This window comes from Caloenas nicobarica, chromosome 6, assembly GCF_036013445.1.
Source record: "Caloenas nicobarica isolate bCalNic1 chromosome 6, bCalNic1.hap1, whole genome shotgun sequence".
Classification (NCBI taxonomy): Eukaryota; Metazoa; Chordata; class Aves; order Columbiformes; family Columbidae; genus Caloenas; species Caloenas nicobarica.
In genome coordinates, this window is record NC_088250.1 from 30,789,463 (window position 1) to 30,817,020 (window position 27,558).

The 27,558-nt window shown below is 40.3% G+C and overlaps 1 protein-coding gene across 1 annotated transcript in view; it reads right to left on the bottom strand.

Annotated features, from left to right (window-relative positions):
• Nucleotides 1–27,558, bottom strand: part of ADCY5 (adenylate cyclase 5) — a 210,938-nt gene that overhangs the window by 63,794 nt on the left and 119,586 nt on the right. Inside the window, exons 2-3 of the mRNA XM_065637644.1 lie at nt 23,472–23,621; nt 18,202–18,323 (exon numbers count right to left, since the gene is read on the bottom strand). Coding sequence (XP_065493716.1) covers nt 18,202–18,323; nt 23,472–23,621 — 272 coding nt within the window. The remainder of the gene's footprint in view (nt 1–18,201; nt 18,324–23,471; nt 23,622–27,558) is intronic.

A 27,558-nucleotide genomic window follows, 5' to 3' on the forward strand; every position in this document is an offset into this window, starting at 1 on the left:
GGCCACCTAGAGCAAGTAACCAGCTCAAGACTATGTTCAGATGTCTTTTGAATATCTCCAAGGTGGGAGCATCTCTTGAGCAATTTGGGAAATTAGTCTATTTTTGTACTTGGGCATCTGTTTAAAAGCTAGTTTCCCAACAGCACTGCAAGCCCAGAAGTTATTTTCCAGCTGCAGTTGCACAGTGTTAAGTTCATCTAGGAGTTCCTAGAATAGACATGGCACCAAGATACACCCAGTCTCTCTTTCCTAGCTATAGCTACTTGGGGATGGGATGACAAGGATCTCCTGTATATGCTCTCTCTTCTACCCACACTATGTACAAAAAGGATTTCAGTCTCCAGAAACTCTAAGTGAGAACATCTCATAATGCTCTTTCCCTCCTGACTTTAACAGCAGCAACACAGAAGGACAAACCAAAACAAGCTGAGGACAAATTCACAGTGGCGCAGTGACTGTGGTCAGGCAGCACGTCTAGGTAAAGCAGTACGAAACTGTGCAAGGGCAGCAAAGCCCACCTAAGGAGGGAGAAGTGGCCCACGAAGATCATCATGCTGAGTGACAGCTTGGTGACTTGTCTGGCAAAGGCTGCTTGCTACTTCCAGACTAACTCAGGTCTCAACTCCACGTCAGCCTTGCTCTCTAGAGACAACTATGCGGCAAGCTAAGGTCTTAGCCTTAGAGATACAAAAAAAGTTCTCCAGAACAGCAGGATATCAGACAGAACAGAGGTTAAAATATTTCCTTTTCCTACAGTCATGGAAAAAACAACAACAAAAACAACACCCAAAAAACCCCAAACAAAACCAACAAAAAAACCCAAAACAAAAGAGTAAAAAGATATGCCATCTTTCCTGAGCTTATTTGGTCATTTTAGAGAAGATTGGTTTACTATTGGAAATCACCTGTTGTTTCAGTTGAGCCTTAGCGCTTCTGTGACACCTTGGCTGGCACAGCCACCCCATGGGAAGCAGGACTTTGTTGTGCACCATGACAGCGCTCCATCTTAAGATCAGTCATGCTGGATCCCACTTGCTCAAGAGGGTGAGAAGGCACATGTACACAAATGCTCTGACAAGTAAAGCAATATTTGAGAGAGAGAGAATAATGCAAGGCAGGAGGAAACATACACAGAACCCCTACAAAAACAAAAGCCTGAAAACCTGTGAGCCTTTTCACATTCATCTTTACAGCAAAAGGCAGAAAAGCCCCCTGTCCCTCTTCCAAAGTAGCCCAAAATGTAAACCAAACCCACATCCCGTATTTGAGAAGTTATTCACCCTGCAAGACCAACTGAAACGTTACAGAGTAAAAGGTGACATAGAAGCAGGAGACCAGAAGAGTCTAGAGACATGTTTGCACTCAGATGAGTGTTACTGGAGGTTAGAACTGCCTGGGGGACACAGGTGGGAGATGCACATCTCCAGCACAATCTCTCAGCAATTGCTGTTGCAGCTCCCTCTGTGTTAGCAATGTGCTCCAGGGAATGTCCTGCTGAGCGTGTCTGGCCCTGCTGGCACTCAAGAACTGCAGAGAAAAATGGCACCATACTTTCCACCACGGTTGGTGCTCCTCATCCCAATGCCTGTGGTCTGTCCTTCGCTGTCAACACAGGAAATGAGAAGAAATTAAGATCCTGAGATCACCAACCAGCAGGGAAAGACTGCACCAGTCATACAGGGAAAAGTTTTTGCATGACCTTCCTAGGTTTGCAGCTTACAAGCATAAGCAGCAACCACAGTTACTGGAACTTAGTTATAGCTAAGCAGCATCAACACTCATTTTTTATTTTAAACATGAAAAAATTGCTACTATCTCCCTCTAAACATCTTGAGTTTAAAGATTTTCCTATTTCAGCTGACTATATTTAACCAGATTGATTTTTCACTGGAAACAGGAGTAATAAATAGCCTTTTGGGAAGAAAAACTATTTGGAGAAGGCAAAACAAATATAGACAGATAGACATGGCTACCAGCCAAACTATAGGTGGAGCATGTTGTAGATGTCTTTGAGATGAGTAGAAATAATTCTAGTACTCAATCATCTGAAGCCAAATTAGATGCTGCTGTCTGCCGAACACAAAAAGAAAATCCACGTGGCCTGAATGCAATTTTGGTTTATTAAGAAGAAGACACTTTGGACCTTTTTCATGTACCTAAGAATGGATTGATGGGAATATGATTTTTTTTTCCAATAATTCAGGTCAAGGGAAAAACCATGAAAGTGAGAAAGATGCCAAATCCATTCCAACTCCAATGAAATTAGGAAAGCAAAGTGGAAGGTTACACACGACATTTTGCAGAAAGGCGCAGAGCAGCCCTGCATACTGCTGACTCCGACCATGTGTCTTCACTTTGGCTCAGTGCAAGCCCCGGTTCACCTGGATCTGCCTGATCAGTGCAAACCAGCTGGCACATCTGTCCAAACTGCAGCTGGATCCAGCTAACACCAAAATAAAACCCAGATTCTTTTCTGACACAAGACAACCCGAAATCCAGAACTGGATATAAAATTAAACAGTAAAGCCATGCTACACCTTTTACAACTAAAAACTTAGGTATTAAAACGAAACACAACCTGTTGCAGAGAGGCTGTGTGCCAGCAATCAATCAGTTGTCAGAGAAGGCAACAGAGTGATAAATTTTGGCACAGCCAGCTAACTGTTTCACATGTATATCTCAGGTCAGGCACATGGGATAGAGACTAAGTTGCACGTAATCAAGTTTGGGATGCTTTCTATTATATATTGTGCAGCCCTTTGATGACAAAAGAATGAGCTCTTTGTACCTGTGCAAATTGCATTCAGTTAGTTCTTCCCCGGTATCATAGATATTTAGTCAAACAATGATGTTTTTGTATTCCCTACCCCAAAAGCTGCAGTAATTCTGTAGCCAGTGGTCATTTCAACCTAGCCTTACTTCTTCCTCACTCTCTCCATTAGCTTCCTCAGTGTCCTATCCTTTTATGATTTATTTACTCTGCAATTTCCGTAAGTCAGGCACTCTTCCGCTTTTCCCTCTGAAAAATCACTACATAATGAAAACATTCCATATGTAATCACTTACAACATTAAGGAGCAACTATGCCTTCCCTATAGTTGCCTTGTTTTCCCGAGGAAGGAGAGTAGGTACCAAAATATGCAGAATGCTTCCTGGATAAGCTGAGAACAGACAAGTTCTGTATACACAATTACCATTTGTGTTTGGGAGCTTACTAGATCAATACAGCTGAAGTGGCCATTTGCTGGGAAAACTGATTGCTGAAGAATAGGAACATGAGTCTTAATGCCCTTTTTGGAACAGCCAGCAATAAGTTGATGCTCTGCCTCCTCATTTCTATATTCTCCAATGTAATCGAGCAGTCGTGTTTTTAAAATGACACCGATGAAACTGCAAAGAGAAATGGACCCAAAGCATACAGAGAAACTTGACTGTGCACACTTCGTAATGGCCACTTTTCTGAGAACCACCAATGCAACATCAGTGGAGAAGAACTTTAAAATGAAGACATAATCCTTTGTTAGCTATTCTGAAAGGTAAAATGGCTGGCCAAAGAAAATAGTACAGCTCATTAACTAAGGGATTAACTTGTTATTAATTAATAAACAAACCTGATAATACATTTAATAATAAAACACATGATGTTTTCAGTGAGAAGAGAGACTGGCCATAATTTCAGAATTAAATGAAAAGGAAAAAACCCTGCAGGAAATTGAACTAGTTATCTGACTGTTGTACACTATATTAATATTCTTTACCCGATAAGAACCAGTAATGAATAGATATCCTCAAGTCACGAGTAAAGTTCTCCCAACTTGAACAAGGGCTACGATTTAATGTTAAGGGTTTTCTTTCCTTTTTAAGGTGTGACCTACCACTACACTGCAATCGATCAATGGCACTTCAGCTGACATTTATCTTTGGTTCCCTTTGAGGACACAGAAAACTCCAACTGCCATGGAGAAATAATGTAAATATAATGAAATTCCATATAATCAATATCAGCAGTAAAAACATTCCCCCTTAGAAGGCCGTATAGGTGAGCTCACTAAATGAGTATTTCTATGCAAAGATCATCCTTGAACAGGGAATATTAAATTCTAAGCACCTCTTTAGTCCCTAACGTACCTTACATTCCAAATACTTTGCATATGTCCATTATTTCATAGATATTGTGCAGTGTTAAACCTACTTTATGGCATTCAGATTATATACTGCATTATCAGAAAACAGTTACACCCGTTTTTTTTAGTTACGCTGATCAAGATACCAGCTATCAAGGTGGCTTGAGTCTAATCTTTGGCAGTCCATCATTTGACTTTGTGATCAGTTACTTAGCCAGCTCTGTCTCAACTTTCTTTATAAAATAAAATAGACCATTGCATCTCTAGCTTCTTAAGCATATGAAGTCTTCAAATGGGCATCATACAATTGTTGAAATGTCATTGGTGCTAGAAAAGCAACACCATGCTATTTTTGCAGAGACAGCAGCATGGTATATAAAGAAAATACATAAAGAGGCTCCAGGTCATGTGGGAAAGCCATGGCAAAGCAGGAATGTGAATCCTGACCTCATGAATCCAGGGAACTTCCACACAAAACCTACTCCTGAGGCTGGAGCAGGGAGTGTGGTGAGGCAGGTCTGCCCACTGCACAGGTAAGTGCTTTGAACTTTCTATTGAATCTCTCCTGGTTTTTGTGATCAGTGGTTTCTTCTCATAATGAAGCAGGCATATAATTTTAACTTGATTTCAAGAGAATTACTGTAATTGCTGCCACCAGAATAATAGATCTGCATATAAAGAATTGGCTTTTCACTTGCATTTTCCATTGGAAAATTTAATTTCTGTGTTAATGCATTAAGATATTTCACTAAGCCATTTGCTTGCTACTCTCAATATTCACAAAATATCGTCTCCAAATGAAGTTCCTGTAAAGTTATTAGCTTACCACTGAACTAGTAACAATAAAATCAATAGAGTCTGACCAGACATTTTCTATAGCATAGCAAGCCACCTTAGAGACCACTTAAAATATATATTATGGTCATGTGCCTTAGACCATAAAAATAAGAGGAAAGTTACTGTGTCAGATCTTTCTACATCTTTGCAAAACCAGTCTAGCTGATTTCTGCTTACTTTCTATGCCACTACAGTAGCAGCAATTTTGGCTTGAAGATTAAAAGCAAATAAACAAAAAGAAATAAAGTGCCTGGCATTTGAAAGGAAGAGTTCAGTTCAGTTCAGAACAGCAGATGTCACAATTTCAAAACACTCCTGTACATTCATCTCTTATATATTCCATGAAAGTAACTGCTACTTCAAGAAAGGAGTAAAACTGGAGATGTAGCTTGCTGGTGTCCCAACATTACGATGGCCTTTCACAAAGCTGCAAGACATGGAATTAAAGTGCCTTGGAGAACACATGCCCATCTGCACGCTAACTCAGCTGGCAAGAAAATTGTGGCTCATGAGTCACAGGACAAACAGGTTGGGACTTTCCCTGTCGGGGATTCGGGGAAGCCAGAGCTCAATTCACTTGCAGAGCAGGAAGAAGTTCGAACCAACTGTCTCATGTGAAATGTGTTATAGAGTTTATATGTTAGCAACACAGCTCCTGTGCCTAGCACAGATGCATTCAGGTTTCTAAACAGATGCCTTGGATTAGAATAATTTGCTCTTCCAGATAGGAGTAGCCATGACTATAGAGAAGTGTTTCTAAAACAACATGCTCTCCCCTGGGAGGCTGTACTGTAACTGCCCGAATTAACCCGGTACGAGTTTCCAGCGTGAACGGGGCCCGTGGCTGTCAGGCAGATCCGGAGCGATGGAGAGGGGAGCGGAAGGAAACGGAGCATGCAAACAGAACACAAACCATGAAGGTCTTTGAACAAACTGGAATTTGCAAGATCTGCACTAAGCCAAATAACAGCTGTGGTATTTGATGTTTGTGTAGCTGTTTTTAATGCTCCTATAGTTCAGATATCAAGAGATTATTCTCTATTCTTAAGTACGAAGCCACTCTCCGGAAGCCTGAAAACGCTTAGCACAGCTACTCTATTTCTTATATACCACAATAAACAAACTTGCAAAGGAGTTGGATTCTAAAAGCCAGTGCAAAGAAAGAAAGAAAGAAAGGGAGGAAAAAAAAGCAGCAGCCCACACAGCATCAAATGCTGGTAGGCTCAGTGCTAAATAGCAGATGATTCTTACTGAATAACTGCCCTAGATTTTGCAAACAATACAGGGAACAAAAATAGAAACCCATTTACATATTGCTGTTAATAACTTTATTTATAGTGTCACAGCTAGAGCACAATAACTGCAGCCACGGCTTAACTTGAAAGCCATTCACTGTGGAAGAGTCAGACAGATACTGTTTTCTCAGCCCTTATGCAACTGAAAAAAGAGTCCTGCTGACAAGAGCCACTCACCAGAGTCCTTACACACAGAAACAGAAAAAAAGTTAAAAGCAGTCAAAGGCAAAAGCAAATCATCCCCAGGACTCTACTGGCCTCTGCCCCTCCTGGTTAATCAAGGACCACTGAGGCTGGAAAACGCAGCAGACAAATTTTCACTTCAGTTTGAGCCTCGTGATAGCATCTTACAGGAATACTTCACTGGGATTTTTTTTTTTTTTTGGCTTTAATTAAGAAATACAGACAAAGTGATAAGCTACAATAAAAAAGGATAAGACAAAGCTACAATAAAAAAGGATATGTGTCCAGCCTTTAAGAACATCCCTACCATATCCACACTGTCTGCTACATGACTGTAGCCAGATCTTTGCTGGGAGCCCATATTCCTGCCAGCTGAAATACCACTGGCCTGTCACAACAGACTGGCACATCTTTAAGGGACAGAAATGTACACAGAAATTTGCATCCTTGATTCCTTAGTATTCTGCAAATGCCTGCTATATATAAGAAAATGGAGTGAGAAGGCAAGTGAAGAAACCGTCTCTTAAGACCCTCTGAGAAGTGAGAAAACACGGATCTGATTTTTCCTCTGCCTGAATCCAGCCTGAACTGGACAACAGGCTATTTTGGATTGGGAACGAGGGTGCCCTCAGGACCTCATGCTGCAGCTGCTCATTATGTATAAAATACTCAGAATAATTAGAGGCAGAGACAGCAAGCTCCCCGCTCTGCCCCGCTGATTACGGCATGCTCTGTGACATGGGACAGTGGGATTCAAGCTGCCTCTCTGGGGTTTGATTCTTTTACATAAAAAAATGAAACAGAGTTAACAAAAGAGAATGAGGACGTCTTCTTTGGTTAGAGCCTCTCCTAGGAGATGTGGCCTCAAATGCCCTCTGGCACATGGGAAAACCGAATCTGGATAACCTACACTGGCATGTGGGTCGAGCCTCTATGCTTCTGGATGAGCATGGGATGCCTCATCACTTGTGTCTCTCCCAATCTTCGATACCTCTTTGTTTTACTTTCTGCCACCTGGAATGTCAACTGAATTATTAATTTCTCTGGGTTTTCATTTTAGTGAGGAACAGAAAGATGCCCATTTGGGGTGGCAGCTCAGCCGAAATGTAGCACTCATTCCCCTGCAGACACGGCCGGCAGTCACGAGAAGCCCCCAGCACAAAGAACGCGTGTGTCTCTGCACACTCCCTGCTTGCTCCTTCTGCACAGCTCTGCAGCACACGCAGGGCAGAGCCTTCAAGGTCTGGTCGTTTGGATGTTTCTGTAACAGCAGCCAGGCATTTCTGAGCTCTAATCAGCCTTGCTACCGAGACAAATTAAAGAAATAACTGTCAATCTCAGCATCTCCATTCCCCAGCCCTAACCTCCCCTGTGGGGCTGACTGGTAGCAGTGGGTACTTAGACAAGAGTTTGTGAGTGTAAGGCACTAAAAACGCAAGGAGGTGTTTCTAGGCAGTGCCCATTATCCAGCAAGATGACTTAGAATTTGTTCAGTTATTAGTAATACAATAAATGCTCTGTCTGATATACATAATGGAAAAACAAAGAGCTGTGGGACATGACAGACCAACAAAATACAGCTTTTATGATCCTCCATTAGAAATGATCCTTGAATCTGCAGGAAAAATATTCTAAAAAGAGATGAAAGAATACACACAACACATTAAAATAAGACAGTGAATGCATGTATTTAAGTGAAAACACTGATCTAATAAATGGTATTGAAGTCCATATTGGGCTTCTGCATCACAGCATAGCCCTGGATGATGCTCAGCAGACAAGCAATTTCATAGTGGACGAACAAATATTTTCACCCTCCTATGCTGTTCTCAGAATCAGAAGTCCTCCCAAAACCACACAGTCTTTAAACATAGCTTTTGTTTTATATAGTTTTTCTCCTATACTATTTTATATCTTTTTTTCAGTTGTTTTTAAGCTTTCAGAGAAGATACCATTTTCAATTTACTTCTTCCACCATTACACACTTTCAAGGAAAAGGAGCTGGGCAGGTAAGTCACATCTACAACCTCAAGCCTTCTGGTATTTGCAAGAAATTTGGAATCACCTTCAATTTCAATAACAAGATTTTATTCAGTGTGCAGCTGAAAATGGCAAAGAGTACTGGATCTTAAAGACGGAATATCACTTACCGTCTTTGTTCTGTAACAGAACTTTGTCTCTACATTAGACCTGCCATCCTAAACTGTGACCTGCTGGCCACTATTCTACAGAAGGGAAGATTTTTAAGGAAGAAAGGCAAGGACAACATGGGTTTTTTTCTCCTTTTTAATTGAAACAAAGTAGAACTATTAAATCAAAAGGCCTCTTTTTTTCTTGCCTGGAAAGAAAAAGAATCTCACAAAGGGGCTTACAGTAGCTTTGAATGCAATCCAGAACAAAAGATTCCAAATGAAACAGAATAATTATAGTTTTATGGATCAGCATTTGGCTTCTGGTGAAGCTTGATCTGTAACTAGAATTGCTCAAGTTCTCCTGAGCAGAAGCCAAAGTTTTGCTTTGTTCTACAAATTCTTTCTTATTAGCTCATTCTTTGGAAACAGCCGTGGCAGAAAGCAGCAGTGCATTGGTGTTCATGCTCCTGAGATTGGAGGTTCTCCACCAGAACTGCTATGGCACATAACCATCCACTATCTAAAACGGCATGCATCTGTTTTCCATTCTCTCATCGCCTTTCCTCCAGTCGTTATTAACAATTGATAAATTTGCTCCTTGCTTTCCAAATTTCTTGGTCTTTCCCATCCTATGTGCCTACCTCCCCGCCCCACAAGTATCCCTTCGGCTCTTTGACATCAGTTTCTCATTTCCTTCATGGTCCAGGATGTTCCAAAACATCTCTCCAAATTGCTACTGCATTCAGCACTGACGTATGGGTCTGCCAGGCCTTGCAGATAACAGAAATTAAGTACTCAGAAGAAGGAGGGTTGTCCTAGTAACCTCCTGTTAGCAACACATTCCCCACAACGAGTCAGAAATGGAGCCAGTGTATTATCAGACTCTGCAAAGAATCATGCTTGAAGTTAAAAAAACCCACTCAAACCAGCACCACCAAAAAGCCCCAAACAAATGAGCCGACAAGGTGGATCAACAAACTGCCACTACTACATCTCTGCTGGAAAAACCCCCCACTGCCTCACACATTCAGCCTTGCTCTTCATGTGGGAGGGCACGTTGTGCTTCTAGATGCTCTGCACAGCTGTTGATGAGGACAAACACATTTACAGATGACCTTACAACTGAGCAAAGCCATGGTCATCCAGCCTTCTGCATGCCACTTGCTGAGGAGACCTCTGCAACAGCAGGTGAGGAGACAATATTTTGCTGAGAGCCAGACAGACCAGGTTTCACAAGCGATCACTACACTAGGTTTTTGGGCTTGGGGGTCAGCTCTGTAGAAATGGAGTTCAGGGAGTTGATTTCAAACCTTGATGATTGTCCTATATATTTAAGGGGTTCATTTAGGATTTTGGCTCAAACAGGGACATGGCTACAGGTCAAGAGCATCCTTGGAATTTCTCAGTGCTTTTGAGAGCCTCAGATATTCGCCAAACACACATAGAGCAGTCAGAGACAAAGATCCCTGCTGGCCATAGTATCAGGGAAGATAATACCTATATTCCTGTATTTTTTTTTTTAAAGCATATCACACATGCACTTCTTTGTGATTTCTAAAAACTATTTGCAAACTTCCAAGTTCTCAGAACCTACATGGTCTTAGAAATCCCTCTTACCATGATTTAAAATTGGGTGCATCTCTCTAGGGCTTTGTAACAGAATCACGAAGGGACACAGAAAAAACTCCATTTTCTAAAAAGAGCACATCTATCATTCCACAAGGCCAATGTCCTGCCAACAGCATGTGCGTGCTGAAATTCATTTAATCTCTTTGGTCTTTTTCCTCCTCTGCTGTTTTGTGCAGTTCTCTGCTGCTCCTCATGTCTGTGAGCTCTGTTTCTGAAGTGACCTGTTCTTAGCCTGGTTCCTTATATGAATGCTGTTTATGGAATCATGCAGCCTGCATAGTCAGTACCAGCCTCTTGCTAACTTTTTAACCACTTAGTATCAAGCAAACTTAATAAAAAAGAGGAAGTTTAAAAAATATACCATGACTTTCAGTGTCTGGAGGACATAGACTCAAGTTAGCAATGCACTAACTTGAGTCACAGGATACCAGACCACTTGAGAGCTCTTCTCCACTAATTGGTTTCAGCTTTTGTCCCTTATTCATCAGTTATCCACTGTCAAAATTATATATAGACCAGAAAGAACAGATGCACAAATTAGCAACAATTGTTGAGGGATATAAATATAGTATAAGACAAGAGAAGTTAATCTATTGCCATCTAAAACTGTGCCTCTGTTTTACAGCTTCTGTAAGAAAGCTTTAAATAGTTTTGCACAGTTCATTGCATTACAGAATAAAAAGTTTAACTGATTTTTCCTTTTCAGTCATTATAGTCTAAGGAGAAAGCAAAAAGGTAGGATGATTTTAACAAGAACCTCTTTAAATACTATAGAAACTCAATGTTCTTAAAACCACTTTGCATGTTAACTACATGACAAAGTAGTTCGTTAACTGAAATTTAACCAAGTCTTTACAAGAGGAAAGCAAATCTCTACAAGCAAGTCTTCACGAAAGTAAAGTTTTGCTCAGAGAAGATTCAATTTTTCTTGTCAAGGTTACTCCAGAATAGAGAAGACTAGGGGTGGATTAGTTTAATAAACATAATTTGATGCATATTTTAACTATAAGTGCGATACCTTTGTTTTTAATATCAGACCAATCAGCAGTCAGACTTACATTTTTAAAAATAATTTATTTTTAGTATTGAAGGAAAAAAGAGAATAAAAATAACTTTGATGAATTAAAATACTGTTCTGTAAACTTCTGCAGACACCTTCATTATTCTCTCTGACTTACTATTCACGGTATTTCATCTTTAAAACATCTAACACTCTTCAATCCATCACCCTGTGAACTTCACAGACCCTTGTGTAAACTCAGAATAGCAGGGTGTGAATTATACATCACAGGCCCTTCCTAATTGCTGATGGCTTGCTGGTGGCTGCAGATCTGCTGTGACCTGGCACGCTGCACTTTTGGGATGTTATCTTTATCACAACACACGTGTTTAAGTAATGCATCCAGCAGGGTGCCTTGCAGCCAGTTATTTATCTGTTTTGTTCTTCGGAGGGTACAAGGCTCCCTCATGTCCCTGAAGACACCAGGAGCTCCCAGCAGGGGCAAGATCACAATATATTCCCAGTTCAAAAAGACAGATCTGCAGACAGTCAGGTAAATGCTTAAACAAGTCAGCATGTGTTTGTTCTTAAAGGGTGCTCCGCACATGCACAAAGATGGAGATTTGATAAAATATATAAACCTTTAGCTTAAAAATTTTCAAGATGGAACCATTGACACACATGTATTGAAAAGACGGAGTGATCCTGGGCTGAAAACCCTCCTTTAATATTTATGACCAGTCTTACTGCACAGCTTTGATTCCAAGTTCAGGTGTAAGAGTGGCTGCAAAATGAGCAGATTCCTTTACACATAGGTTTTAGCTTGAATGCCTTTCTGCAAAAGATACTGATTTTTCCTCTCAAAACCAGCCAATTAGCTAAGAAGAGTCAAGCAATTAGTGGTAGTAAGAGCAGAGTAATTCACCTTCACCCATGGCTGAAAACTACTTCCACGCTTCCTAGAAATTTTTGCTAACTTAAAAAAAAAAAAAAAATCGTTACATTTTCTGGAAAATTAAAAAGCCAAGATTCACTCCAGGCAGACACAGGTGCAGTTCCCAGGAGCTGGCTCTTGACAGGGAAACAGAAGAGTTCCCATATAGGCAAAATTCACTGCTGTCATTTGGGGAAAGGAGTGGGAAGGCTGATCATTTCCTTCCTACTCACTTTTCTCAGCCTACGGCCTCAACCAGAAGTTGTGGCAATTAAACGCGGGGAGCCCCTGAACCCACATGAAACCCACACAGTTTCCCCCCACTTACCTGCAAAAATATCCTTCTACTGCTTGTGGGCATATGCCTCGAATCAAGAAAAGGAGGTAGAGGTCTTGCTAAGACTTGATGCTGAGAAACAACCAACTGCCCCATGAACACGTTTTGGGAGGAGATCAAAGCTCACGGACTGGTGAGCAGCACCAGGAACCGAGTCATGGATAAAACCTGCTCTTGGGCTTCCTCCTGCTTAATGCTGTTTTCCTTGTCTTCAAACAGAAACCACCAATTTTTACTCTGTCTCTCCCCAAAAAGGGAGAAAGACAAGGAGGAAGATGGATTATACAGTAAAGATTAAAAAGAGTTATTGCGCCTGCACTTTCGTGTCAGTGAGGCCTTCCATAGAAATTAAAGCTATATAAACTTTGGCTGAGACGAGAGATTTGGGGAATCTTTGAAAATATCCATGGAGGAACTGTCAGAAATTTATACATGCCATAACGTAGTTTTGTTTAGTAAAGATGGTAAAATTAAACTGGCTTCTGCTTAGCTTCAGTAACCTCCCACGAAAAAGCATGAAAACAGAATCAGGATGAGCTCCCAAACAAAACCAGCCCCTTGGCGTAACCACCTCCAAAGGCAACCCGCTGTCTGACCCGGGCTTGGTGGGATATACCTCACTATAAACCCATTTACCATTTTAAAAGGCACTGTTAGCAAGCCAGAAAAACGAGCCTGATGCCTGTACTCACCAAGAAGAACACACCACTGAGCAGCACCTTCCTTTCGCAAACCACAGCACCAGTATGTCCAGTTACAGCTTTATCCTGGGAACCCTGTGATCAGAGCTCAGCTTTGTACTACCATTTATATTGGCAAGTCCTTTAACACCAAGAAACATTAAGATTAGATGTCCTGCGTGCAAGGACAGTGGGAGGAGGGAGGAAAGGGATGTTAGCTTAATTGAAATTTTCACAAATTTCATAGCACACAATTATATAGCACCCTGCGCTCTGAGAATTTAACACACTTTGTAAGGAACTAATTAAGCATCACAACGCCTATAAGGCAGAGGGGTTAAGTTGACACAGCTGGTCTGAATATTCTCACACTATTTGTGTGCAACTGTTTGGTCATTTTTAAGGGGAAAATTTTTGGTATTAGAACATAATTAAATCAGAAAACTAGGTAAAAATGCTTTTTGTTTACCAAGCTGAAAGCAAATAGACTGTTTCATTTCTGCAAATGGTTTAGTTCAGGTTGTCAGGATGTTTAAAAAACTCTGAGATCAGGTTAATGTTGTTGAGTACATGATTCCTAAGAATTATGTGATGGGGAGAAGAGAGGAAACTGCCACTTTCACTGCGCTTGGATGTCAGCCCTAAAACAAGCTTCTTGAAAGAGTTTATCAAAGGAATTTCAATGACAAAGCCAACCTTTATCCCTTCACAGAGGACTTCAAACCTCCTTTTATAGCACAGAGATTACTATATTTGGCCAAAACAAGATAACATTAAAGCCATTATCACTGCAGTGAGATACTATAAATAGCAATAGTAATGTAAAACATTTAAAATTCTGCCTAGGAAGCATGTTAGATAAACAATAATATCTACGCGTATTTTAGGGTTTTTCTATCAGACATAATCTCATTCACGATAACGTGAACCAATTTAGTTACATAATTCACCTTGTTGTTCACCCAAAATTACTTGCATAGTCTTGGGAACTCCTTTCCTGATTGCATTGACAATAGACTTTATATTTAACACACACACATGTGGGAAAGGTCAAATCATGCTCTCGGGTTCTGGATTTGTCAAAGTTAATTCTCGTTCAATAAATCAGAATGGGAAACGGTTTCATTCTCTGTTAAAAGGTTCTGTTCATTTGCATCAAAAAAGATGTATTGACCCCACACCTCTTCATCTTAGTTTCGTCATAACCCTAAATTCTTCAGAAGAACATAATCCTGAAACAAATTTTGCTGCCAAAAAATGAGAGGAAATTATATTTTTGTTGTGGATAAATTAGTCTCTGAACTTTACTTTCCATAACAATAAGCAGGAGATTATGAACTCATTCACGGGAAGTCCTGATAAGGCTCTAAGAAAGATTGGCTTTTACTCATTCAGGTCGGTAAGACCACTGTATTTTGCACAAAAACATCATCTTTCCCTGAACATAGAGCTAACCTACCCTCTAAGAGAAGTGTAACGCAGTGAGCAGTATCATGGCAGAACTGCCTCTTAGTGTAGGATCATTAGGATCATGGCTGTGTTTTACAGACTTGCTACTGGGACCTGAGGAAGATGTCTTTTCTACATAGGTTTTTAATTTTTTTTTTTGAGAGAGAGAGAAGCATGTAAACTTCTTAAAAAGAAAGCATGTAACCTAGTATCTAAACCCAAGTGTATCACAACAGAACTGATCATTTAAAGAGAAATCATTTTAAAACAGAAACCCCCCTACACACAGTAACTTTAAATAATTTTAGAATAACATTTTCTGCTAATAGAGAGGTTGGGGTTTTTTTTAATTAAAATTAGAGGTGGTCCCAGAAGCCCAGGCCCAATCATCCCTGAAAATTAAAGTATTTAATCTTGGCTGGAACAGAATTTAGTAAACCACTTCTCCCACACAAAAGTTAAACCAGGCCAAGTGCAGGAGGCTGCGCTCCTGCACCTCTGAGTTCGAAGGGCCAAAGTTAAACCAGCTGGATGGAAACCTCCAGTGTCATTGAGGCTCATTATTTGCACATTGACTGTGAAATCGATGAGCAGCCTCACCCTGAAGATCTAGTAATAATAAAGATCTCGGGCTCCAGGCATTACGACGGCAATCAAACTTTTAAGTCAATAGCTAATGAAAATTCCCATCCATTATACTTTTATTTATAATCTACCTTTTTAGCTGATCTGGGAGAGTGGGAAAAGAGAATCGCTGGATACAGCTGATGGAGGAGGGAAACCCCCACCTCTGTGCAGACTCGCAGACCTTCTCAGTTCTATGAACTGCAGAGGAAACGCTCCTGCTCATAAATCATCAACAGGAAGCCAGATTCAATGGCTGGCCACAGGACCCTTGCACCAGCTTCACATGCTTCTCTATTGCCTTGACACAATAACCTTTAGCTCATAAAAACTTAGATCTTGTGACATTTTTGAATAGTGACAAAACCAAAACAAAATTGTTTGGGGCGTTCTCATCTCAAAAGCCTCCCCCTGGGCATTTGCCTGTGAAAAGTAAAGAGCACGCTTGCTTTTCTTAAGCCAGTTCATTAATCCACATCATTGAGATGCTACCCGCCCCCCACCAGTGTGTTTCTGTGTGCATGTAAATGCTTCAAAATCATCTGCAGTCATTCCCACCAGAGGTGGTTTCAATGCACCCAGGCAAGAGCAAAGGCTTCAAGCTGGACTCCTAGTGTGAAATGAGTCATTTGTTCCAAACCATGTTTCCTTTTTTCAATATTCGTACTTAGTTATTCATTTCCCTAAAGTACATGAAGATGAGATGTTCCTAAGTTACCTTCTGTTTGCTCTCAGTACATATACTATTTTATTCATATTTCTTATCTCACTTTTCCAGCTTTTTCCATGAACTCAGTGGGCTTTGATTCAGGACCTTGTAGGCACAGGCAACAAAGTCCACACTTTAAGGCAGATACCATTGAAGTTGTTTTCCCTCGCAAGATCTTTTGAGACCTCAGCCTCCCTTTGCACTAGAGACATTCAGCATCTGCAAGGCCTTGATTCCTAAACACTCATTACCATGAGGAACAAAGTTAAAATTACTTTTAGGCTGCAGAAGATAATCTATTATGGAAATGTTCATATTATTCAATAAATATTCCAAATGTAAAAATTAAATATTTACAAGTTTCCTGTTAGGTACCCATCAGGACAGTCCAAGGAACTGACTGGTGCATATACCCATTTATGTACACAAGTTTCATCTTTCATGTTACTTCACAGCCATAACTGAAAATCTTAGTAAACTCTTTTCTCTTTCTGTACTCTGGGTCATGTGCCATTTTTTGTTGTATTTTTTTGAGATCTCCATGTCTCCATATCAGCCTTATCTTTTGGCTATTATTTTCCATAATAAGCATTCTGTCAGCTTCCCCTCTCCCTTTAAAATGGTTCATTTCTAAACTTAGTTTATTATTATTTCATTTTTGTTTATTTAGTGATATAGTTAAAATTTCAAATAAATATCACCTTAAAGAGATAATCACCTTTACTAAGATTCGACTGTACTGAACAACTTTCAAATCTGCAAATAATGACATATGGAAATTGATGTGAAAGTCTATAATAGCATACTGACAACTTCCATATCATATCTAACGAATTGCACTCAGTTTGAATGTCAAGCTGACCTTTGAGTACTGGAAAAAAGTAATTTCTCTATTAAGAAAATTCACAAACAGCATCTATCACAAGAAATTTATACACCTTCTTGAACGAGCTCAGTGCCATTACGTAAAAAATGAATGTAAGACAGAAAACCTAATCTAATCTACTGTAGAACATACTTTGCTCAGGGCTCTCTGGACAGCTTTTCCCCCTCACCTTCATCATGATACATATATTCTTTATTTTTCATCACTGAACCGTTGTAGTCTTTGATATCTGATAACGTTTTTGTCTTCAGTATGGCTAGTGGATCTTTATCTGTTTACTGAGTCACAACCAAAAATATGAAGGGCTGAACTGAAGTCCATTCAAGCTAGCAAACAGACTTGCAAGCTAGCACACAGAGTTTTATATCAGACTCTACATTCAACAGTGAGCAACCTCCTCCCAATTTTCTGCTTGTACATTACCTTTCCCTTCTACCCTCGGTGCTAAGGAAATGTCTTCAAATGCTTCATAATTTCATGTGAATTTCACCACATCATTTATTGGAGACTATGCAGGGCATAGTATATCAGACATGTAAGAAATCTGCTTTTATTTGTTGAAAATATAATTCACAAACATACTTAAAGCTACGTAAGCGAGAAGGCTATGCCAGCAGTTTACATGAAGATATCTTGTTGGAACGACACAGTCCCTGTGTCTCAGTAGAAGTATTTCTAGACTGACAGAGTCGTGACATAGTTCTAGAACCTGGCTTAGCAGAGATATAAGTGATTCTCACAGAGGTCAGGTACAACAGCAGAGGTAAAATGCGTCAAGATGAAGTTAACTCTGTAACTGCAGCCCATAAAGATATCAGGCAACTAAACTACTGCATTATTGCCTCTTCCGTGGGAAGTGGACAGTGGGAACCTGATGATGTTCAGAAGCTCATGGGGCTGGACCGCCCTGGCAACACAGACTGGGTTTGATTTTGCGTGACTTGCCAGAGACTGGATATCAATTTCTTCTGCTCATCCAGGTAGACCAAGGAGCAACACAGCATTGGTGACTGAGCAAGTGCCAAGGGCTGTCCCTAATGGGCCCCCTGCTTTTTAGAAGGGTGCCCGTAACTGTCAAAAACCAACTAAACCCAAATATACCACCTTCGCAAAAACACCAAGACTTGCTCCAGGAAAGGAAGAAAAAAACTCTAACGAAGGAGATCAGTTGAAGTTGCTTCTCAAAGGAAGATGTTGCAGGAATGTGGCAGTCTTCCTCCTGCCCTATAAATAAACTTTCAAAAGTCAACTGGTGACACTTCAGAGTCTTTACACTTAATTTGGATTATGTGTCGCTGTCATCTTTGTCCCTGGGTGTTAAGTGACAAGCACTGGCAAGGTCCCTCCTCCCCAGCAGCTCGGAGACAGGCTGCTGTTCTTACCTGACATTGTCATGCTTCTGGATGTAGATCTTATGAAACATCATATCTTCCTGTTTGGCATTAATGTCAGCTTTCATCTCCATGGCAACATGTCGAGGAAGTACAGAGAGCAGGAGACGCTCCTGTGGAGTCAGACAGACGAACCAATTAAAACACCTGCTGCCCAGTTAACAAACATACTTTGCTCCTTACTGGAGAGAAATGAGTCATCGGTTTGGTGGGAGAGGAGTACAACCAAGCAAAACGGTCTCCACAAGCCCATCAGCTGACCCCCTAACAAGTCATATGCAATTCTGTCCCAACATCACAAGAAGAATTAAATGATTTTAGAAGAAAAATTATGATTTTTCATCACAGCTGCACTGGGCTTGTGATTCATGGCTGCCAATTCTTGCAAATGAAGGAGCCATGCAACTCAAAAAGTGCCTGTGCACCATTCTCGGAAGAACTCTGATAAATGATAACTGTCTGACCTCCCACACAGCCTCTCCACACCACCATCAAGTCCTCCTTCACTAACACCAGAGGACTGATACTCTAAAACCCTTGGGCACCATTTAAAATTCCTTCCTTTCCTATCTAATCATCTGTGCACATTCCCCCAACGGGCACAAACCCGTTCTTAGCAGCTAAAAAAATCAATAGGAATACCCTGACAAAACTAGCACAGAAAGTTAGTCCAACTACACAACGCAGCATTATACTTCTGCATTTAAAACCACTACTAGTGACCCATTGCATTAAGAACTGTAAACCCACCCACTCACCTGCAAGAGTATTTCCAATAACTAACTTCTGTCATGAACAACTCATGTCTCTCCACCCTCACTTGGCACTTTTATTTACTGATAATAGTTTTAGTGTGACTTTTTAACATTATTTTGTAAGCTGTTCTGTATTTATTTTTGCATGTTTGGCAAAAATCAGTTAACTGACAAAATGATAACTTTCTGGTAATTTTCCTAAAAGCTCACACAAAAGCCAGTGCTTGTTATTATTCTAAATTTGGTGGCAATTTCATACAAAAGCTATAGAATTTAAACCTGCAGGTGATATGCACCCCAGGGATGCATTTGTGTATTTCAGGAATCACACCTGAGAAATTCTTCCCAGACCTTTATTTTATTCCCACGCACACTCTGCACAGTTCCAAAGAAGTTTTTGCTACGGCTGAAGAAGGTGAGGAGCATCTCCTTTGGGATCAACTCCACTGCGGTCCAACTTGCAGGCAATACTTTGGGATATTAATAGCTGAAGAATCGAAAAAGCTTCTGCCACTCTCAGCTTTATTATTTTTCTTTGCCCGCAGTGAGCAGAGGGAAGAAAAGGTCCTTCCTTCCTGACGACACAGACACAATGTGGCATAAAGGAAGGTCCCAACCTTATCTAACAGCTCATTAATTCTCAACAACACCGAGAACAGTAGGGCTCAAACGCAGTCCTGACTCAGAGGGGTCAGCAATCCTGTACTACTTATTCACGTCACCAAACCTCTTGCCCATACTACAGTTGTAGACACATTCCTGGTTTCTAACTCCTGGTTTTAACTGAAAGTTCCCCATTTATTTCTTCCTCTAAGGAGAGAGAGGAACTTTGGGGGAACTAGAAGGAGATGAATTGACTGGAAATATACTCAGCATGCACTGAGACATTTTATAGTCTGCGGCACTGCCCAGTATTTCCCTTTTTTTTTTCCTCTTCAATGTGTACCTTAAGAGATTGATTCTTGCCTCTGGTCCCTGAAGAGGTAGTAATAACACAGAAAAAGATGTATTGGAGGGATTTCTATCTCCTCTGCTCAAAACTGCAGAAACCCTGACAAGATACTTGTTTTTTGAAGTACTCTCACTAGCATACTGCAGGTGCTAACAGTTACATATCCAAACTTTTTAAAAAAGAAGATCATGAATCACACACACGTCCTCAGGCTTCTGTCAACTATTGGTGTACTCCTTGAGTGCAAAAGCACCACACATTTGTATGCTTTCTGGAGTAACTGGTGTATACACTGTTGGCATTTGCATAATAGGCATCCTCCAATGTGTGAGAGCTGCTATTTCACGTGTGATTTTTACACATCCTCTAAATAACTCGGAGCTTAATGGGAAGTTCAGGGGCACTCACAGGTTTGGAACATTCCCTGTAGGTGCATGAGAATGAAGGTTTTTTGTTTTTCGGGGTTTTTTTTTTACTTGCTTGCAAAACAGGGACACATTCAGGGGACCAAGTTTCTCTTACTGGTAGTACTCCGAGAGATTTTCTGGATAACTTTTGCTTGCGAGCTCCTGCCCCTGCTCTTTCCGACACCACAGGCACTTGCCAGATCAAACCGCCAATATTTTCAAGACATTTGAGATCTCCAGGAAATTAACTAACACTGCTCGACACTATCACCGATTGGGGAGTAAGGCTGCCTTATCAAGTGAAACAAATGCATGTAGCACAACATTCCTTCATGTAGCAACTAATTAGGCAGCTGAGCCATGTCATAAAGTTGGGCATTATCTTTATTCTGTTTGCTGGGAACATCACAATCAATGAAAATAACCTCTGAAGCTAACAGAAGGAGGCTGCCACGAGTGCCTTTGTAAAGCACAAGCCATATTAAAAGACCTTCAAAACAACAAAATCCCTATGTTTTATTTCAAATGGAGCACAGAAATTAAAGACTCCACTAGAGTACAATTTTCATTTTGCTATAATGACTAGAAAGTATTGCAACCCTGCTGTAAAATCACTTATTATGCACCAGCGAGGTGACTGGGATTGCTGTTCTACAAGTATAACAAGGCAGCAGTCTGACCTGATAAAAAAAGCAGGAGCAAATTCATATATAATTCTCACTTCCAAGTAAGATGCGAGTATAGTTCCACTGAATTATACATTAAAAAAATGCATCCCAAGGAGCACTAGTCTCTAGAATGGGCACAGATGAAAGATTACAATACAGATCTACTCTGTTTACATACATATACATAGATAGCTGTATATGTACTCATATATATACACATGTGGGCACACACATCCCTATGATGACTCTGTACCACACAGGAATTGTAAATTTTTGTCACAGTCTCTCAAGATGACCTCAGAGCACTACAAATATTTAGTATCTTATGTATCTCATGACTTAGTATCTTATGACTATCCATTTGTCCTCAAGTTTAATAACACTTCTCATCACAAGTGAAGTGATGCAGAGATGAAAAAGAGAACAACTTTTGAGACACAAAAGAAAAGCAAGGCTGAAGTAAAACTGTGCAGTCTCAATAACCCATCTCTTACTCAAATCCTAAGTATTTGCTCACTCCAGCACCTATTTTTTCATCCAAGAATATTTCATTCTGGGCAAGCAACAGTGATTCCTGCCCTGTTATCTCCAGTAATGAAATAATGAGAAGTCTCTTTTCTGCATGGGACGTTCTGGATTTTTATTTACCTTCTTGCTAATTTTGTGTGCTGGTAGATGCTTAATAAAGGAAAATACAAATTGCTTTGCTGGAGATAATCTGCCTGCCTGTAACAGAGAACAGCACACGGGAGCACCATCAGATCTCCAGAAACAGGCAAGCAATGGTGACGGTGTTGGGCTGCAAAATTGTCTTTCCCTCCACCCCTGTTCGGAAACCAGCTCTCTGAGATGCGGGCTGAACTGCCCTTATTCGTGTCTGCTGCCACCTCAAAATTATCTCAACGCATTATGCATAGGGTTACATCTGAACTCAACCTGGACACCTATGTCAGAGCAGGCTGTAGCAGAAATAATCTTATGAGGAGTTCCCAGCTGTCAGGACCCACAGCTACTGAGGGGAGTACTGGAGGGTACTTCTAAGTGACTGGCCTTGATGCGTTTTTCTGATGTTCTGGCTTCCTTCTCTGTAGTATAGTACTTTCTGGGAGGGGGAGAAGAAAAAGGCATAAAGCTAGAGCATTTGTCAGGGTTTTTTTCATTAACTACCTCTGACACAGAAGCTCCTAAATCCAGAAGAGCACAAGCCTTTGAGCCATGCTGCTAAGGCAGCCTCCCGGCAGGGAGGACAGAGCTGTAATCAATAAGTTAAATGGGGTATTGTCTTGGCTTAATCCTTTCCTCTGTTTCAAGGTGTGGAGGGAGGAGAGGCTGCTAATTTAATCTTTCTGGCACTACATTCATTACAAAAGAGAAAGGAGCCTTGAGCATGAATCTCGTTTTCATACATATACTATCACAATAAAGCACGTGTACATGTTATTTCACAGTATGAGTTAAACAACAAGTATGTCAGCCAGAAGTACCTCAGGAAACACTGCCAAAAGACAAATCCATAGATACAGATGGGCTGAGACATGAGGGAAGATTAAGCTGTGTTGCCACAGAGATGCAAAGACACTCCAGTTGATTCATTCCCCTGACCTCTTCCCCAAACCCACAACCAAGCTCTGAGATCTCTCCCCAGGATAGACTGGAAACTCTGTTTCATGCTTCATTTCAAATTGGACTGGACAGACCTCTACAAGACGTACTGCAGGCCTGAGATGTGTGTGTTAGCAAGGGAATAGTCAAGCTGCTGCAAAGGTCTTCTGTCTCTAATTCTGAGGACACAAGAGATTCGTTGCAAGAGAACTCATGAAGGAATTAGGGGAGCAGATACATTTTGTACCCTTGATAACTAGGCTGTATTCTGGCAGCAACAGGTCTTCTAGAAGAAAAAAAAAGTTGGTAATGAATTTTATTTTTTGAACAAATACGATTCTCTTGAGGCCTATAAGGTATGCAGAGGTGTGCAAGCAGGTAGGAACCTTTGAGAAAGGCAGGGAGAGGACCTGCTTTCGAGGCATCAAGGCACGTTCTGTGGGCTAATTTTTACCTTTCACTTCTGAAATCTGCCTTCCAGCTATATGTTGCCAGTGGCTTTGCTGACACACACACCAAGCTTTGACCTTACAAAGAGGGTCAGCCCAAAGCCTGTGTGTTGCATCTGCATTCAACATGTGGCTCAAATAATGGCTGCAAAAAAATATGCAGACTCTGCGTACTGTGTAATTTTAACCCACAGAACACAGACCACAGGATTTGTTGATGTCTGTGGAGAAGTCTGTCAGGGTATTGTGGAAGAAATACTCTATTGAGCTCTCTTTAAACCTTTAAAAATCCTGCCCTCTACCACCAGCTTGTTCTTGCTTGGATCAGTCAAGAAGCAAGAGGCCTGAAAATTCCATCCTCGAGGAATAATTTACATGCTAATTCTGCTTCAGCAATTTCATTTTTTATTTCCCACTATTGCTCTTACCTGCTGCTGGTTTTCCCTCTGAGAATGCAACCTGGCTTGTATGCATTCCCTTGTCTCCTGGAAAGCTTGTCTTTGGGACACCTCTGCTGGGTAGTGGGTACACACGCCTACAATGTTTGTACAGGAGAAGATGAGAACATTGGAGACCAGCTGCAAAAAAAGAAAAAAAAAAAGAGAAGACCACTTGGTTACACTTTGGAAACCTGCCATCAGTAACAGATCACCAGCCAGAACCCAGCCCATTCCATGACTCCTTAATCCAAGCCATGTTTAAACCTCAAACTCTTAATTCCGGTGTATTTTACCTCTCTAGTCTTTAAAATATAAAACTTCCATATATGGCCTCAAATATATGTTCTTAACAATGTGTATTACTTCACTGGTAAAAAATACAATTCCACTGGTATTAATAATTCTGTAATCTTGCTTTTGCTAATCCGGTATCTTAGAACTACTGTGACAAAAAGCTATCTGAAAATGCATCATCGCTCTGTCAGCTAAGACTTGTGTAGACAGATCTGACAGACGAACACAAATATTTCCATGTTTGTGTACCTACCTATCTGGCTTTAAAACATATCAAAGATACATTAGCCATTAGTTTGAAATAGTGCTTAAAATACTGAAGGGAAAATGTTGGTATTCATAGTGTTTAAGAGCAACTGAAATATTTTTTTTAATCTCGTTCCAACTCAATTTTTTTTTTGTTACTAGATACAAACCCCACGTTTTTTACATTTCTATGAACATGACTACAGAAGGAGTTGTTAAGTCTGAAGTATACTTGGAAGACAAGCACAAAGGAAAAGCTACATTGCTCTTCTGCTTCTACGTGGGTTATGTTTTGTAAGGACACAGTCACATAACTTTTGCTGAAAACTAGTGTTGCAATCTGTTATTTCTCAACTATTTTTTAATAAAAAGGAGGAAAAAATGCCCATTGGTGGCATATGGTTCATGCAAAGTGTCCAAAACTGCTTCTGATGGTATCATGTAAACACCTCCCTTGACAGAGGTCAGTCACTATAACTTTCTGAGAGTTACACAAGCTGTAGTGGGTCTTCGAGGACAGGCTCATTTGAAACACCTCTCAGCTCTTCTAGGGGGAAAGACTGTCAGATCTGCAAGGTTCTTAAAAATAGGGGGTTTGGTCTATTACCTAATGAGTCCAAGTATACCCTTCACCTTTAATACTTTTTTACTGCAGAATAAAAAAGTAATTTCCAGACCAGTCCATTCCCTGGAAATGTGGGGCCAGGCTCTGGATGGCAGGAGGGGTGCAGGGCACCCCTCAAGCCCTGACCCCGCAGGGGGTGCTCGGGATTCCCCAAACCAAGTTGGCCACCGTGGACGAGAGAGGAAAATTTTCTTTTTTTTAATTCTAAGAATCTGAGACTTCATTTCACCTATAGTCAATAGTGCAAACCCAAAACACACTCCTCGAAACAGCGACTCAACTCTTGCACCAAGAACAGGAGACAACATGTGGTTTTAGATGGTAGACAACATATGAGGAGTTAACTGAGCAGAAAAGACTAACACCTCAGTCCTGAAAATGAGCTCTTTTTGGTATATCTTGGTGCCAACAAAAAAGTCCCCCCAGTGGGGCCCACCCATGAAGATACGATGGTCATGATGATGCCTTAAATAGCCAAGCTGTACAGCAGTCCAAGGCATGTGACTCATATTAAGCCTCGAGACCAACATTGTCAAATAGGAGCACAAAAAACTGCATCAGACTTAACACTGACAACATTTGTGGAACGTAAGGCAATTTATCTTTTCAGCACTCACTGATGTCGTTTTACACAAACCGAAGGGACTCTGCAGACTGATTTGCAAGGCAGACTCACATGACCACGCTTCATTGAGTAGGAATAAAAACTACATTGCAATATAATTTTTAAGTAGCAGGGGAGAGGCTTCCATATTTATTCTGTTAAGAAGCAGCTCATTGAATTCACAGTATGGCATCTTTGCAACACCCTTAAACATAAGGGGAGAAATTACAGTGTAATGTTGGAAGTACCAAAGATCTGCAGAGATTTAAAACCAAAGATCCTACTATTTCCAGCAATACTTATTATGTAAGCAAGAGAATTTTGTTCAATATCTGTTCACAAACATTTAGTTCACAGGTGTTTTAAATATATTAAAGCAAAAAAAAAAAGGAAAAAAGAAAAAGCTTTCTAATCTCATCAATTTTTTTCACAGTTCTCTGTCTTAATAAAATAAATTTATATCCTGTTTGCCAAATGGCACTACTTGCTTATCGGCTTCCTTGCCATTTTGCTATGGTAACCAGCTTCAGCCCCAGGAGGAAAGAGATGATGTAGATATTAAAAAACTGATTCCCTAAGCTCCATGACCTGAAGAGTAAAACCATATTATGGCAACTATTTCAGACAGTCTGTGCTTGAAGAAATGTTCAAGGTAATAGGAAAATATAGTTGTCTATTTTGTGGTTTATTTCCTTCTCCTTCCTGGCTAAAGATTTAGACTGAGATTCCTACCCTTCTGATTTTGGAAACAAACAGTTTATGAAAGACTATTTCACTTACATATAACTCCTAGATAAGCTATTAAAGCTGCCTGCAGTATTGCCATATTTGAGTATTTCATAAACTACTATGTTTACTCTTACGGCATCCGCTTGTGGCAGAGAAACGCTATTATCCCGACCTTCCCAAGTCAGAGTTCTTTAAAGGTAATGTGATACCTAACGAAAAGCTATGTACTATGAGACGTCCTCAAAAACCACCATGACTTCTTAGTTCCGCTGAAATAATAGATCACACAATCTCAGACAACTAAACAGACCAGACAGTTTCTAGACACTTTGATTTCATCTCACAAACAGAGCACTGAGATGCTTTTGTTGAATCTCTTGCAGGAAACTGTTTTCAATATTTTTTCCCTTGATGACTGAAGGAAAAAAAGAGAGAGATGGAAACATTTTAGTTCCACGTGTGCAAAGAGTTATGAAAACCTGGTATTACATAAACAAAATCAAGAGCTAAATTTGGCCTGATACTATTGTTACAAAATTGATGTTTTGGGCGTTTCAGCCCAGGCTGAAGAAGAACTGGGATGGCTCGGTGACCAGGGGAGAGCCTCCAGACCACCACAAGCAGAAAAACTTGCATCAATTTTGTCATGCTTCTCCGTGCCATGTTTCTATTTGATTATTCTTCAAACACCAGATGCTGTTCAATATGTAATTAAGAGACAACAGCATATTTAAGAGGACGGTGTCAAGATAAATTTTGTTAGTTCCCTACCTCCACCAGAGCAAACAAAGCCGGCTACTGACATGAGAGTGTGGGCCATATCCCATGGAATATCACTGCTTATGAAAATCACAGCTTCTGTTTTTTGCCAACTTACTCTGCTTCGGTCCACTTCTCTTGCAGAGGCGCAGGGTTATTTCTGTTCTGCGATCACAGCACTATGCTGTTCCCTGCTAGTTTCCAACACCACTAGGCAGTACTTTCGTTTTTCTACTTATTTTTCATTTAAATCAAAATAGTGTTTTGATATTTTCATAAAGTCCTGTTTTGAAAACAACTACATTTTGAGCTTTTACTGTGTGGCAGTAAAACTGTCACAATGAGAAGGAAAGCACATTAACGGAGATTAAAAATCACACAAAACAATCTAGAGCAAACAGCAAACCACATGTCCCTTCTTTCCAGAGTGTGACACTGCTCTGCCTCTGCTTTCCAGCTCTCACGATATTAATCCACTAGCAAATTTTTCTTAAATCGATTATCTGTGCAACAGCTAGATTAAAAGCAGAAAACAACTGAATTTCTACAATACATTTCATAGTGGTTGTATACTGAATTGATAAATTGGCCCAATTACTAATTGCAGGGGCAGACACTGAAATTAGCTTTATTTTTGAGAGTTCCTTTTCTTAATTGTGAAAACTATGAAATCTTTAATACTTATCTGAAACAATATAAGGGCAAAAATATGATGGACTACAAAAGCTCTGACTATCCAAGATACTTCTACAGCACCTATGTGTGCAATCCTGAATTGGAAATACAGATAAATTTGGAAGATAAAAAGTACAAAAATT